A 12,956-nucleotide genomic window follows, 5' to 3' on the forward strand; every position below is an offset into this window, starting at 1 on the left:
GCTCATTTGGGTTGAGGACTTTGTGCAGTCAGGTTCTTCCCATCTCAGCAAACCCATTCTGTACTGACCTGGCTCTGTGTATGGGGGACATTATTGTGCTGAAACAGGAAAGGGCCCCCAAACTGTTACATAAAGTAGGAAGCACGGAAATATCAGGAATGTCATTGTACCCTGTAGACTGAAGGCTTTACTGTAACCAGGAGCCCAAGCCATGGAAACAGCCCAAGCCCATGATACCTAGTTCAGCAAGGTGTAATGTTGGCATTATGCATTCAGGCAGGTAGGGTTCTCCTGGCATCTGCCCAACCCACACTTTCCCATCAAACTGCCAGATGGTGAAATGCCATTTATTCCTCCAGCGGACACGTTCCCTTTGTTCCAGAGCCCAATGGCAATGCCCTTTATCCCACTCCTGCTGACGCTTGTCATTGCATGTTACGTTACTGCTGATCCCCTATCATTCTTGTGCTGGCATTGCTTCTGGTGACAGTTTGGGTCTCAGCAGTTACTTCTCCACCTGAGAACATGGCATTTCAGATGGAGAGTCTGGAAAATGTGTAGTTCAATATGTCAGGTTTAGCATTGGTGTATTTATATATGAAAATACCTATAGATGTTTCCTGGTAGGGCTTTTGGGGGAAGTTTATGAACGTGCTAAACCTAATAGAGAGGGTGAAGCTATGGTTATATAATAGATACAAGAACCAAACTGAGAAATCCCCCTTGTGACAATGTGAAAGTTTCCAGTGTAAGTCAGCCCTGAACGTTACAGGCATATAACACTGTGTGTATTCATGTCAGTTTGTCTCTAATAAATAATGATCTCTGTGCTTTTCTCTCCCCCCCTCGGCTGTCTCCGCGTAGAGCATGCATCATTTTGAACGTGAATTTTCGGTAATGTAAGCTAACACTCTGTTGTCTGTTCATTAAAGATGCACCTGGTGGAGGTGGTGCTGCCAGACTCCTTGAGGCCGCACTGCTTTAAATGTAAAGAAAAAGTCTTATTTGTAGCGATGCACCAAATCAATAATTCAGTTTGAGATGCAGCCGAATCCAAGTGCGGTGGAATCCAAGAACTAGGACAAACCAAATCGAAACCCTATAAAATGTGAAAAACTTGCCTCCCACTTTGTGCGACACGTTATTTCATATGTGTCTGCACGGCCAATTACTGCACGCGTTGGCAGTTGTTGCTCACAGTGAGTGTTCGGATTTAATTCCGTATTTGGCTGGATCCAGTGCAAAAAATGTGCGATTCAGCCAAATCCAAAATCAATAAGTTTGGTGCATCCCTGCTTATTAGCATACGTGGAATCGTGTGTCATCTGGTTAGGCTTGTTCAGGGATCAGATGTTTTCAGTGCAGCTCTGAGAAAACTGATGAGCCAGACACTTTGCCCAGAACATGGATGGCCAAATGGGGTAAAGATCTGCCCATTTGCTGAGGCAGACAGACAGAACTCAGGGACAAACAGAGAACTCATAATCGTAATAATAACTCATAATTATAATATATATATCTATATCTATCTATATCTATCTATATCTATATCTATATATATTAAAAAAGCATTTCTATGCATTAGCCTTGTCAAGTTTTCTTATAGCAATTATTTTTCTGTGCCACTGGACAGATAGCTAGAATCTCGGCTGCCATAAAGCAGGGCAGGACTGCTGCTTACAATGGGGATCAGATAGGATCTGTGCAGCCACTGGGACAGAATGTTCTGTTATACAGATAGCTAGAATCTCAGCTGCCATAAAGCAGGACAGGACTGCTGCTTACAATGGGGATCAGATAGGATCTGTGCAGCCACTGGGACAGAATGTTCTGTTATACAGATAGCTAGAATCTCAGCTGCCATAAAGCAGGACAGGATTGCTGCTTACAATGGGGATCAGATAGGATCTGTGCAGCCACTGGGACAGAATGTTCTGTTATACAGATAGCTAGAATCTCAGCTGCCATAAAGCAGGGCAGGACTGCTGCTTACAATGGGGATCAGATAGGATCTGTGCAGCCACTGGGACAGAATGTTCTGTTATACAGATAGCTAGAATCTCAACTGCCATAAAGCATGACCGGAATTGTTGTTAGTTGGTGGGAAGGAAGTAGAAGTAGTCACATGAGTATAAATATGCGTTTATACAATAATAGCAGGAATGAGATGCCCAATAAACATTTTCCCATTTCCCAACCTTTTTATTCTGATGACTGTGTCCCTATAACCACTGGATTATACTTCTCCATGAAAGCACAAATGCACCTGTATACAGTCATACGAAAAAGTTTGGGAACCCCTCTTAAATCTTTGAAGTTTTGTTTATCATTGGCTGAGCTTTCAAAGTAGCAACTTCCTTTTAATGTGTAACTTGCCTTATCGAAACAGTAGTATTTCAGCAGTGACATAAAGTTTATTGGATTAACAGAAAATATACAATATGCATCATAACAAAATTAGACGGGTGCATAAATTTGGGCACCCCAACAGAGATATTCCATCAATACTTAGTTACAAATGTAACAGTCTCTAGACGCCTCCTATAGACTTTGATGAGTGTCTGGATTCTGGATGTGGCTATTTCTGACCATTGGTCCATACAAAATCTCTCCAGTTCAGTTAAATGTGATGGCTGCCGAGCATGGACAGTCTGCTTCAAATCATCCCATAGATTTTCCATGATATTCAAGTCGGGGGACTCCAGAATATTGGACTTGTCCCTCTGCATAAATGTCTTTGTAGATTTCCAAGTGAGTTTAGGGTCATTGTCTTGTTGGAATATTCAACCCCTGCAGTGTAACTTCAACTTTGTGACTGATGCTTGAACATTATCCTGAAGAATTTGTTGATATTGGGTTGAATTCGTCCGACCCTGGACTTTAACAAGGGCCCCAGTAGTCCCTGAACTAGTCACACAGTCCCTGAACTAGTCACACAGCCCCTGAACTAGCCAAACAGCCCCTGAACTAGCCACACAGCCCCACAGCATGATGGGACCTCCTCCAAATGTGACAGTCGGTAGCAGGTGTTTTTCTTGGAATGCCGTGTTCTTCTTCCGCCATGTAAAGTGCTTTTTGTTATGACCAAATAACTACATTTTTGTCTCCTCAGTCCAAAGCACTTTGTTCCAAAATGCCTGTGTCTTGTCTAAATGATCTTTTCCATAGAACAAGCGAGTGTGTTTGTGTGAGTGCAGAAAGGGCTTCTCATCCCCCTGCCATACACATGTTCTTTGTGCAAATTGCTCTGAATTGTAGAACGATGTACAGATACACCTGCATCTGCAGCAAGATCTTCTTGCAGGTCTTTAGAGATGATCTTTGGGTTGTCTGTAACATTCTCACAATCCTCCGCATATGTCGCTCCTGTATTTTTCTTGGCCTGTCAGACCTGGGTTTTACAGCAACTGTGCCTGTGGCCTTCCATTTCCTCATTCCATTCCTTACAGCTGAAACTGACAGTTTAATAAACCTCTGAGATGCTTTTTGTAGCCTTCCCCTAAACCCTGATACTGAACAATCTTTGTTTTCAGATCTTTTGAGAGTTGCTTTGAGGATCCCATGCTGTCACTCTTCAGAGGAGAGTCAAACAGAAGCACAACTTGCAATTGGTCACCTTAAATACCTTTTCTCATGATTGGACACATCTGCCTATGAAGTTCAAGGCTTAACGAGCTAATCCCACCAATTTGGTGTTGCCAGTAATCAGTAATGAGCAGTGACTTGCATTCAAATTAGTAAAATTACAAGGGTGCCCACATTTTTGCACAGTCAGTTTTTCACATTTGATTTAATTTCATACAACTGAATACTGTTTCACTAAAAATCTTTGCTCAGATAACACCCCAGTACTCGGATGTTCCTGGGAAATGAAAGACATACCACTGGTATCTTATTTTTTGAAAGTGGAGTAAATTATTATGCAGGCTGAGAGGGGTTCCCAAACTTTTTCATATGACTAACTTTTTAAAATTAAAAATCAAATGTCCCAAACTTCTCGACTTTACTAAACACTGTGCGTTGCTTTCTGACACAAACACAACTTTATGCGCACGGCACAGACATTTCATTGCAGCCATTGTTAGAGAGGCACAAATCATGTGACTTTATTTTCAGGTCTGTTAATTGGCTGCCTTTTACTACCAGGTCACAACCACCAGGAAGAGAAAGGGACAGACAGACACTGCTGTTATATCCAGTTGCCTTTATGTGCCTGACATGTGTATCTAGAATCCTTGCTGTAAAGCAGGTCTGCACTGCTGTTCTTTGCCAGAAAGGAAGTAAAGTCTGAGCAGCTGAGGTTGTGTTTGGCACAATACATCTGGGTGAAGCATTCCTTTGTCTTACAGCAAAACTGTTGCACAAATTAACATTGTTGAATAATATTGTGAATAAAGTACCCCCTCTTGTAAAATATAAGGATATTATAAGTTACTGAGGAGTTTCATGACCATATTGGGCCGAGTGTTTTTATACAGGTCATGGAACTCCGAGGTAACTTCTAATATCCTTATATTTTGCAACTGGGGGTACTTTATTTATTATAATACACAAGTTTCAGTGAGTCATGTGACAGAAATGACATCAGAACTCACCGTTTATAACTGATGACATCAGAACTCACCGTTTATAAGGATATAATTTACAAGATATTCATGGCTTTTGTGTATTATATAATTATCATGACTTTACGGCTGTGGCTGATCTAAAGTGACTGCCTTGGTTGGGCCCTTGGATGCCCCAGTCCACTCTGATATAAGGGAACCATTGTGCCCAAGAGACATGTGATCAGTGTCGGACTGGCCCACCCGGATACCAGGAAAACTCCCTCTGGGCCCAGGAGTCAGTGGGCTCTTTTGCTTCTAATATTTTGGCCAATTTGGTCATTCCCTTTTTCTTTGTGGGGAAATAATGGAAGGACGGAGTATAAATAATAAAGAGGTTGAGTGAGGAGAGGAGGAATAATAGTTTGGAAAGTGGGGCCACGGTCTAAGGTTTTCTGGTGGCCCCTGGCATCTCAGTCCAACACTAATGGGCAGATTTATCAATGGTCAAATTTCTGTGAATTTGTTTTTTGAATAAATTTGAATGTACACTCAATTTGAATGGGAGGTTATATAAAGGGATACTGTCATGGGAAAACATGTTTTTTTTTGTTTTTTTTCAAAACACATCAGTTAATAGTGCTGCTCCAGCAGAATTCTGCACTGAAATCCATTTCTCAAAAGAGCAAACAAATTTTTCAATATTTCATTTTGAAATCTGACACGGGGCTAGACATATTGTCAGTTTCCCAGCTGCCCACAGTCATGTGACTTGAGCTCTGATAAACTTCAGTCACTCTTTACTGCTGTACAGCAAGTTGGAGTGATATCACCTCCCCCCCAGCAGCTTAACAACAGAACAATGGGAAGGTAACCAGATAACAGCTCCCTAACACAAGATAACAGCTGCCTGGTAGATCTAAGAACAGCACCCAATAGTAAAATCCAGGTCCCACTGAGACACATTCAGTTACATTGAGTAGGAGAAATAACAGCCTGCCAGAAAGTAGTTCCATACTAAAGTGAAGTGACATGACTGGGGGCAGCTGGGAAACAATCGAATTTTCAAAAAGTCAAATTTACTATTCAACCCTTAATAAATCTGCCCCTAAATGTGATGGTGATAGACAGACTAAAGCAGAACCACACTGATTGCCCCTCTTACACAGCACAACAAGGGGCACCTTGACCTGAGCCCAGTTCCATTCTAATTAGGGATGCACCGAATCCAGGACTCAGTTCGGAATTTGGCCTTTTTCAGCAGGATTCGGATTCGGCCGAATCCTTCTGCCCGGCCAAACCGAATCCTAATTTGAATATGGAAATTAGGGGTGGGGAGGTAAATCTCGTGGCTTTTTGGAAATAAAAAATGCTTTCCACTTCCCACCCCTAATTTGCATATGCAAATTCGGGTTCGGTATTCGGCTGAATCTTTCGCAAAGGATTTGGGGGTTCGGCGAATCCAAAATAGCCTCTGTGCCTGTTGGCTGGTATATTGCTTGTAGCATTGTTGTGGGAACGACTAATGAGATTTTCTTTGCACAGGGGTCTCAACTGCTCCGATACCAGCGCCACCACCTCCTCCTGCTCCGCCTCCTCCTCCAGCAGCCGCCGCCCCCCCACCATCAGCTCCTGCCGCTACGTCTGTGAATGGAACAGAGCGAGGAGCTTTACTCAGTTCTATTCAGAACTTCAGGAAGGGGGGGCTGAAGAAAACCACCACCAACGACCACAGCACCCCCCGGACCAGCTGAGCGTCTATCAGAAAAGTGCAGTTTGTACTTGCTACAAGTTTCAACACTTTTTTTTTTCTCTTTTAAACTCATCGCCGGTCCCTAAAGGAGTCCAGGCTGTTTTATAGGACAGTGATTCTCTTATTGGGCCCCGGGGCCAGGGGGGGATAGACGCTAATCATGAGGAAAGTACCAATGGCAGGTATGAATTCGGAGTCCCTCCATAGATATGTATAATTGCTGAGGAATGCCCCTCCCCTGTCGCACCGTGATTGGCCACAAAGTGGAGCTGCAATTGGGGTTTTCTCTAACACGTGCCTAATGGGAATCATCTCTGTGGGTTTGTTTGGGACCTTTCACCTGTCTGTGACTGTTCTGTAGTGGAGGTGTCCCTTAAAGGAGAACTAAAGCCTTACTAAAGAAGTAGCTAGAAATATTGTACATGATGTTTGTGCTTTTGTACCAGCCCAAGGCAACCACAGCCCTTTAGCAGTAAAGATCTGTGTCTCCAAAGATGCCCCAGTAGCTCCCCATCTTCTTTTCTGCTGATTCACTGATTCACATGCTCTGTGCTGCTGTCACTTACTGAGCTTAGGGACCCACTCACAATATACAGTACACATAGAATAGGAATGTCACAATATAAGGCTGATTAGTAATTAATACACATAATTACTACATGGCAGCACAGAAACCAGTGCAATTAGCATCAGAATTGAATAATCAGCAAACCTGTAGCATCAGCTTATATTACAGCCAGGGAAGCTCATTTTCTGCTGGATAATTAGTGACGAGCCCTAAGCTTAGCTTCTCAACAGCCAATCAGAGCCCACTGAGCATGTGAGTGTCACAGACACTTTCCAAGATGGTGACCCCCTGTGACAAGTTTGAAGTCCTGGATCATTGCTGCTATTGACAAGCTCAAACTTTAGCCTCGTGCAATAAATTCACTCTATAAAATATGCCATTTTTAGCCACATTCATTTTTAGGGTTTAGTTCTCCTTTAAGGTAATTAAAGGCACCTATTTTAGCATTTAATTTTACTCTTGTTTCCTCTGCTCAGTCGTTTGGAAAATGGAAATATACTCAAGTAAATCTATAAAAAAAGTGGTATTGGGCAGAGAGCTGTCAAACTGGACTGGACGTGGCCCTCTGAGTAGACCCGTCTCAAGGGCCCCTATTTATCTGTATGGAGATCATGATAATCTGGCCCATGAGCTTGTCGGATGTCAAACAGAATGCCCAGGAATGGCAGCTCCCATGTACAGTCCATACAGTTTAGGAGAATGAATCCTTATTATAAACAAAGTATCATTTGCTTTAGCACAAAACTAATTCCCAACACTCAGTGATATTTAGGGGGAGCCCTCCAGCTATTCTGCCCAAGGATGCTGTGAGTGTGACATTTCTCTTTAAGGGGTTTTAGTAGTTTTGATTATAATGTCTGTATATTATAATGTCCGTTTTTTACTCTGCCTTTAACCTATCCGGCATTCATTCTACCCGTCCTATCACACTGGGGCTCATTTATAAACACTGGGCAAATTTGCAGCTGGGCAGTAACCCACGACAACCAATCAGATGATTGCTTTCAGTGTTCAACTTGCAGCTAATCCCTGATTGGTTGCTCTAGGTTACCGCCCAGGTGCAAATTTGCCCAGTGTTTATAAATGAGCCCCACCGTGTATACAATAATATAGGCAACCTCAGCTGCAGGAAAAACTACAACTCCCAGCATGCCTCTGGCCAGGGTCTAGTTGTTACTCTCATAAAGACTGGTAACAATGAAAGAACGTTCACCCACTTACCCATAATAGAATCGGTGAAGGCTGAACAAGTTGATAGGGAGGAACAAATGTGCCCAATTATAAAACACACAGCAGGGCTCATGGATGGTGCAGACTACATTTCCCACAATCCTCGTTCATGGCAGCCCATAGGTTTCCCACTACAGAATAATGGGGGTTATTTATCAACACTGGGCAAATTTGCCCATGGGCAATACCCAATGGCAACCAATGAGATTGTTGCATTCATTGTTCTACTTGCAGCTGGCTTTAAAAAGCTACTCACTGATTGGTTGCTGTGGGTAACTGCCCATGGGCAAATTTGCCCAGTGTTGATAAATGAGCCCCATGTGTTTAAAGCTACATTGAATTTAAGGGGGTGTTTACATTTGCTTCGTCCATTACCAATAACCCAGGGAACACTGCGCGGGGCTGAGATCTTTAGTTTCACCTTTTTTTTGCACTTTAACCTGCTGTACAGGAGGCAGAGGGAATGTTGTGTATATTTGTCTCCGGGGTCTCTCATACAATGTATATTCTGTCATATTTTTATTAAAATAATCAACCCTTGCGCCTGCACTTTCATTGGAACAGGAATAAAACGCTGTGTTCAGAATAATAGCAGTGTGTGTGTGATGCAAAGGAAAGCAACACAAACATCACTTGATCCAGTCAATGAGTTGGGAAAGAACAATGAGGGACTAATAGTCACTTTCTCTAAAGGAATAAAACACATTTCAGCCATTTTTCTTCCTGGTTTGATTTGGAATAGAATGTGCAGTGTTCCCTATGTATTTGCCTGGGTGGAAATAAAACCTATTATTAATTAAACACACTGTTATTATTCTGAATACGTCTGTGTGTTATAGATGGATCTACTCTGAGAAAGTTTAATTTCCTTTATTATTATGGGCATTAAAGGACAACTAAACCCTAAATCTAAAAACAGACAATGTATCTTGTTGATCCACTAGTTTCAATTGTTTAAGACTGGTCGACAGTTGCTGGAGTAGCCACCTCCATGTAGTATCATATCCAGAAAAAGTAGGAACTGGAGAGTCTTCCAATGTAGTTAATATTTCTTTATTAAAGCACTACATGTTTCAGACCGCAACGGTCCCTCTACATGCACCCAAGGACGGACCTTTGTGGTCCGAAACATGTAGTGCTTTAATAAAGAAATATTAACTACATTGGAAGGCTCTCCAGTTCCTAAATTTAAAAACCCCTACACTACATACCCCCCCCTCCCCCAGCCTAAGTGTTACCCGGGCAAATGCCCCTAACGTTTTACTTACCGCTCGGTGCAGATTCAGCCATCAGGGTTCACGGGCGCCATCTTCAGAAATCTTCGGAATGAGACTGGCGCTTCGGCAATTTACGTGAGTTTCGACGCATGCGCAGTTGTCGCCAAACAGAAAATTGCTCCAACTGCGCATGCACCGCCTCGCCAGTCTCATTCCGAACAGAAGAAGATGGCGCCCGTGAACTCCGATGTCTGAATCTGCACCGAGGGGTAAGTAAAACGTTAGGGGCATTTGCCCGGGGTAACACTTAGTCGGAGGGAGGGGGGTCTATGTAGGGTGGGGGGGTAGCGTATCTTTTTACTTTACAGTTGAATTCTCCTTTACGGAAGGCTTTCTGGTCGTCAGAATCACAGGCCCTGGCAACCAAAAGTATGGACTCTACGATTTTCATTCCATGATTATTAGAGGCAGATTTATCAAAGGTCGAAGTGAAATTTCAAGTTAAAAAAAAAAAATTGAATTTCAAGCTAATTTTTGTGTACTTCGACTAGGGAATAGTCCAAATTCAATTCGAATTTAAAAAAAAATCTAAAGTTATCATGTACTGTCTTTTTAAAAATTTGACTTCGACCATTCGCCATCTAAAACCCACTTCGAGTCAATTGGTGGAAAAATGGTATGATCCGAATGCGCTATTACTTGTACGATTCAAATTCAATCGAAAAAGGCCAAAAAAAACCTCCGATTTAATTTTGGTTGGTCTTTTTGAATTTCTACATTTTTCAAATTCGACCCTTGATAAATCTGCCCTTTAGTATATTGCTTACCGCTCCCCTATTCATCTTCCATTGTGACTTGTGAGTGCTGCTTGGTCGCCAGCTGTTGGCACTAGAAACTTCTCCAAAACAAGTGTCAATAATACGCACGGGAAAAAAGGCCAATTGCAAATTATCTTAAAATACAGGTATGGAAATGCTCAGGACATTGGGTTTTCCAAATAACAGATCTTTCTGTAATTTGGATCCTCATAACTTAAAGGAACAGTAACACCAAAAATGTAACCGAAATATAACTTCCTGTTCCCCTACACAACTGGTGTGTCTACACTACTGTGTTTTATATAAACAAGGGATGCACCGAATCCACGATTTTGGATTTGGCCGAACCCCCGAATCATAATCTGCATATGCAAATTAGGCGTGGGAAGGGGAAGACATTTTTACTTCCGTGTTTTGTGACAAAAAGTCACACGATTTCCCTCCACTAATTTGTTTTGCAAATTAGGTTTCGGTTCGGCCAGGCAGAAGGATTCGGCCAAATCTGAATCCTGCTGAAAAAAGGCTGAATCCCGGATTCGGTGCATCCCTAATATAAACAAGTTTCTGTTTAGCTATGGGGACGTCCATTCAAAGCACAGGTTACATAGCAAATAACAGATACACTGCAGAAAACCATTGTATTCTATTACAGAGATTATCTGTCATCTGCTAAGTGACCTGAACCTTTTCTCCTTTATCAGTTTGAATGGCCGCCCCCTTGGCTTCACAGCTGCCTATAAATTATAGTAGTATTTCTACTGTTTTATTATTACAGATATGGGACCTGTTATCCAGAATACTCAGGATCTGGGGCATTCCAGATAACGGATCTTTACGTAATTTGGATCTTCATACCTTAAGTCTACTAGAAAATCATATAAACATGAAATAAACCCAATAGGCTGGTTTTGCCTCCAATAAGGATTAATTATATCTTAGTTGGGATCAAGTACAAGCGACTGTTTTATTATTACACAGAAAAAGGAAATCATTTTTAAAACTTATTATTTGGATAAAATGGAGCCTATAGGAGACGGCCTTTCAGGAAAATGGGTTCCCGGATAATGGATCCCATAACTGTACTAAAAGGTGAATTTCCTTGTGAGATGATGATTATATAGTGAATAAAGTACCCCCTCCTGTAAAACATAAGGATATTATAAGTTACCGAGGAGTTTAATGACCATATAAAAGTACGAGGCCGAAGGTCATGGAACTCCAAGGTAACTTCTAATATCCTCATATTTTGCAACTGGGGGTACTTTATTTATTATAATACACAAATTTCAGTGAGTCATGTGACAAATGACATCAGAACTCACCGTTTATAACTGATGACATCAGAACTCACCGTTTATAAGGATATAATTTACAAGATATTCATGGCTTTTGTGTATTATACCTTTATATATACTGTATCTGCTGTGGGTTTGTGCCGATTACAGGGAAATACCTGTGTTGCTATAGAGAATATCAGATCATGGCTGAGCTGTGATTGGCTGATAACACAGTAGGAGACCCATGGAAGCTGATGAGGATGGTTGGAATCAGACTGCCTAAAATCCAGTAGCAGTTTGGGTAAGTAACTCCTCTGTAATACAGTGGGGAATAAAGCAAAATAAATATAACACTGCGGATGACATTAGTGATGCACAACTTACCCCTCTTGTTGCCATAGTGAAGGCTGTTTACTAAAGAGGGTGGTGATAATTCACAATGACATTATTTGAGTGGGGATAAAAGCAGAGAATCGAGTCCATTCAAATGAATATTTGTTCCGTGTGTCAGTGGATTGTGGGATTGAAAATGAGGAATTTGAATTAATGCCACGGCACAGTTACCAGCAGGACAAGCCTTGGTGCCTTCTGATAGTCAGCTCTGTGGTGCAGCACCTTCACTATATACAGGGCTTTATGTGGCTCTTTTGAAGAAGGAGGAGCAAATCATTAAACCCACCATTAAAGGAGACAGGATAAATGCAAAAAAACCCTAATTTTGTAGGCAATTATAAGTAATATATGGTGTTGCTTTTACATGGTGCTAAAAATTTATATTATCTTAAAAAATAGCCCCTTTATTGGAGCTCCCTATAGATGTTCTCTGTCTGTGTTTCAAATGAGGGGTGGGCGTGTCCTAACTTTCCCTGCCAGAAGCACAGTAGGAGGGGACAGCCAATCACAGCCCTGCAGTCACACAAGCACAGACAGGCTTCAGTTCCCTATCAGGTCCTGCTAGCTGCTGATTGGTTCCTGTCCTACAGTGCAGTGAGCTGAGTGCACAGCCTGGAAATTCAGGGAGCAGCAAGTGTAAGAGAAGGGAGGGATTAGTAGGGTTTTTGCAGAAATATTAAATCACTACTGAAACTAATTCTTCTATTTCTAAATGAGTAATGAGATTTTGTGCTCAATGTACACATCTCCTTTAAACCCATCCCAAGCAATGTGAAGAAGAAATTGCAACTGTACCCATTGTCTTAGCCGTACAGAGTGAGTGGTCATTCTCAGATGTACGAGGCCCATAGATTGGCTTCTAGTGCAAGAAACTTCTTACTATGCGACACTAATTCCCATGCAGCTCTGTGGGACACCAGGGACCCGTTTCTAGTGCATCCATCTTGGATTCCGTAGCGCCATAGAATACTTTGTATGGCTACCAGAGCCATATATTTCTTCCCACAAAGCTGCTATACACTTATTTCTCCAAGCAAACACCTAAAATAATCTCAATAACACTACACAAGGAACATGGAAATTAATTGACTTTCTATTCATTGCAATATTTTTTATAGTTCAGCCTCCAGGCACAATTAATACAAAGACTTGCCCG

The 12,956-nt window shown here is 41.8% G+C and overlaps 1 protein-coding gene across 3 annotated transcripts in view; it reads left to right on the forward strand.

Annotated features, from left to right (window-relative positions):
• Window positions 1-8,635, forward strand: part of pxk.S (PX domain containing serine/threonine kinase S homeolog) — a 55,983-nt gene extending 47,348 nt beyond the window's left edge. The window contains exons 18-19 of one of the 3 annotated variants that reach the window (XM_041561858.1): window positions 865-899; window positions 6,090-6,212. In XM_041561858.1, coding sequence (XP_041417792.1) covers window positions 865-881 — 17 coding nt within the window. In that variant the 3' untranslated portion in view covers window positions 882-899; window positions 6,090-6,212. Of the gene's footprint in view, window positions 1-864; window positions 900-6,089 lie in introns of all 3 variants that reach the window. The other 2 variants (XM_018241185.2, XM_041561857.1) reach the window with 2 other exon arrangements.
• Window positions 8,636-12,956: the final 4,321 nt, after the last annotated feature.

The sequence above is a fragment of the Xenopus laevis genome, chromosome 4S (genome assembly GCF_017654675.1).
Source record: "Xenopus laevis strain J_2021 chromosome 4S, Xenopus_laevis_v10.1, whole genome shotgun sequence".
Lineage (NCBI taxonomy): Eukaryota > Metazoa > Chordata > Amphibia > Anura > Pipidae > Xenopus > Xenopus laevis.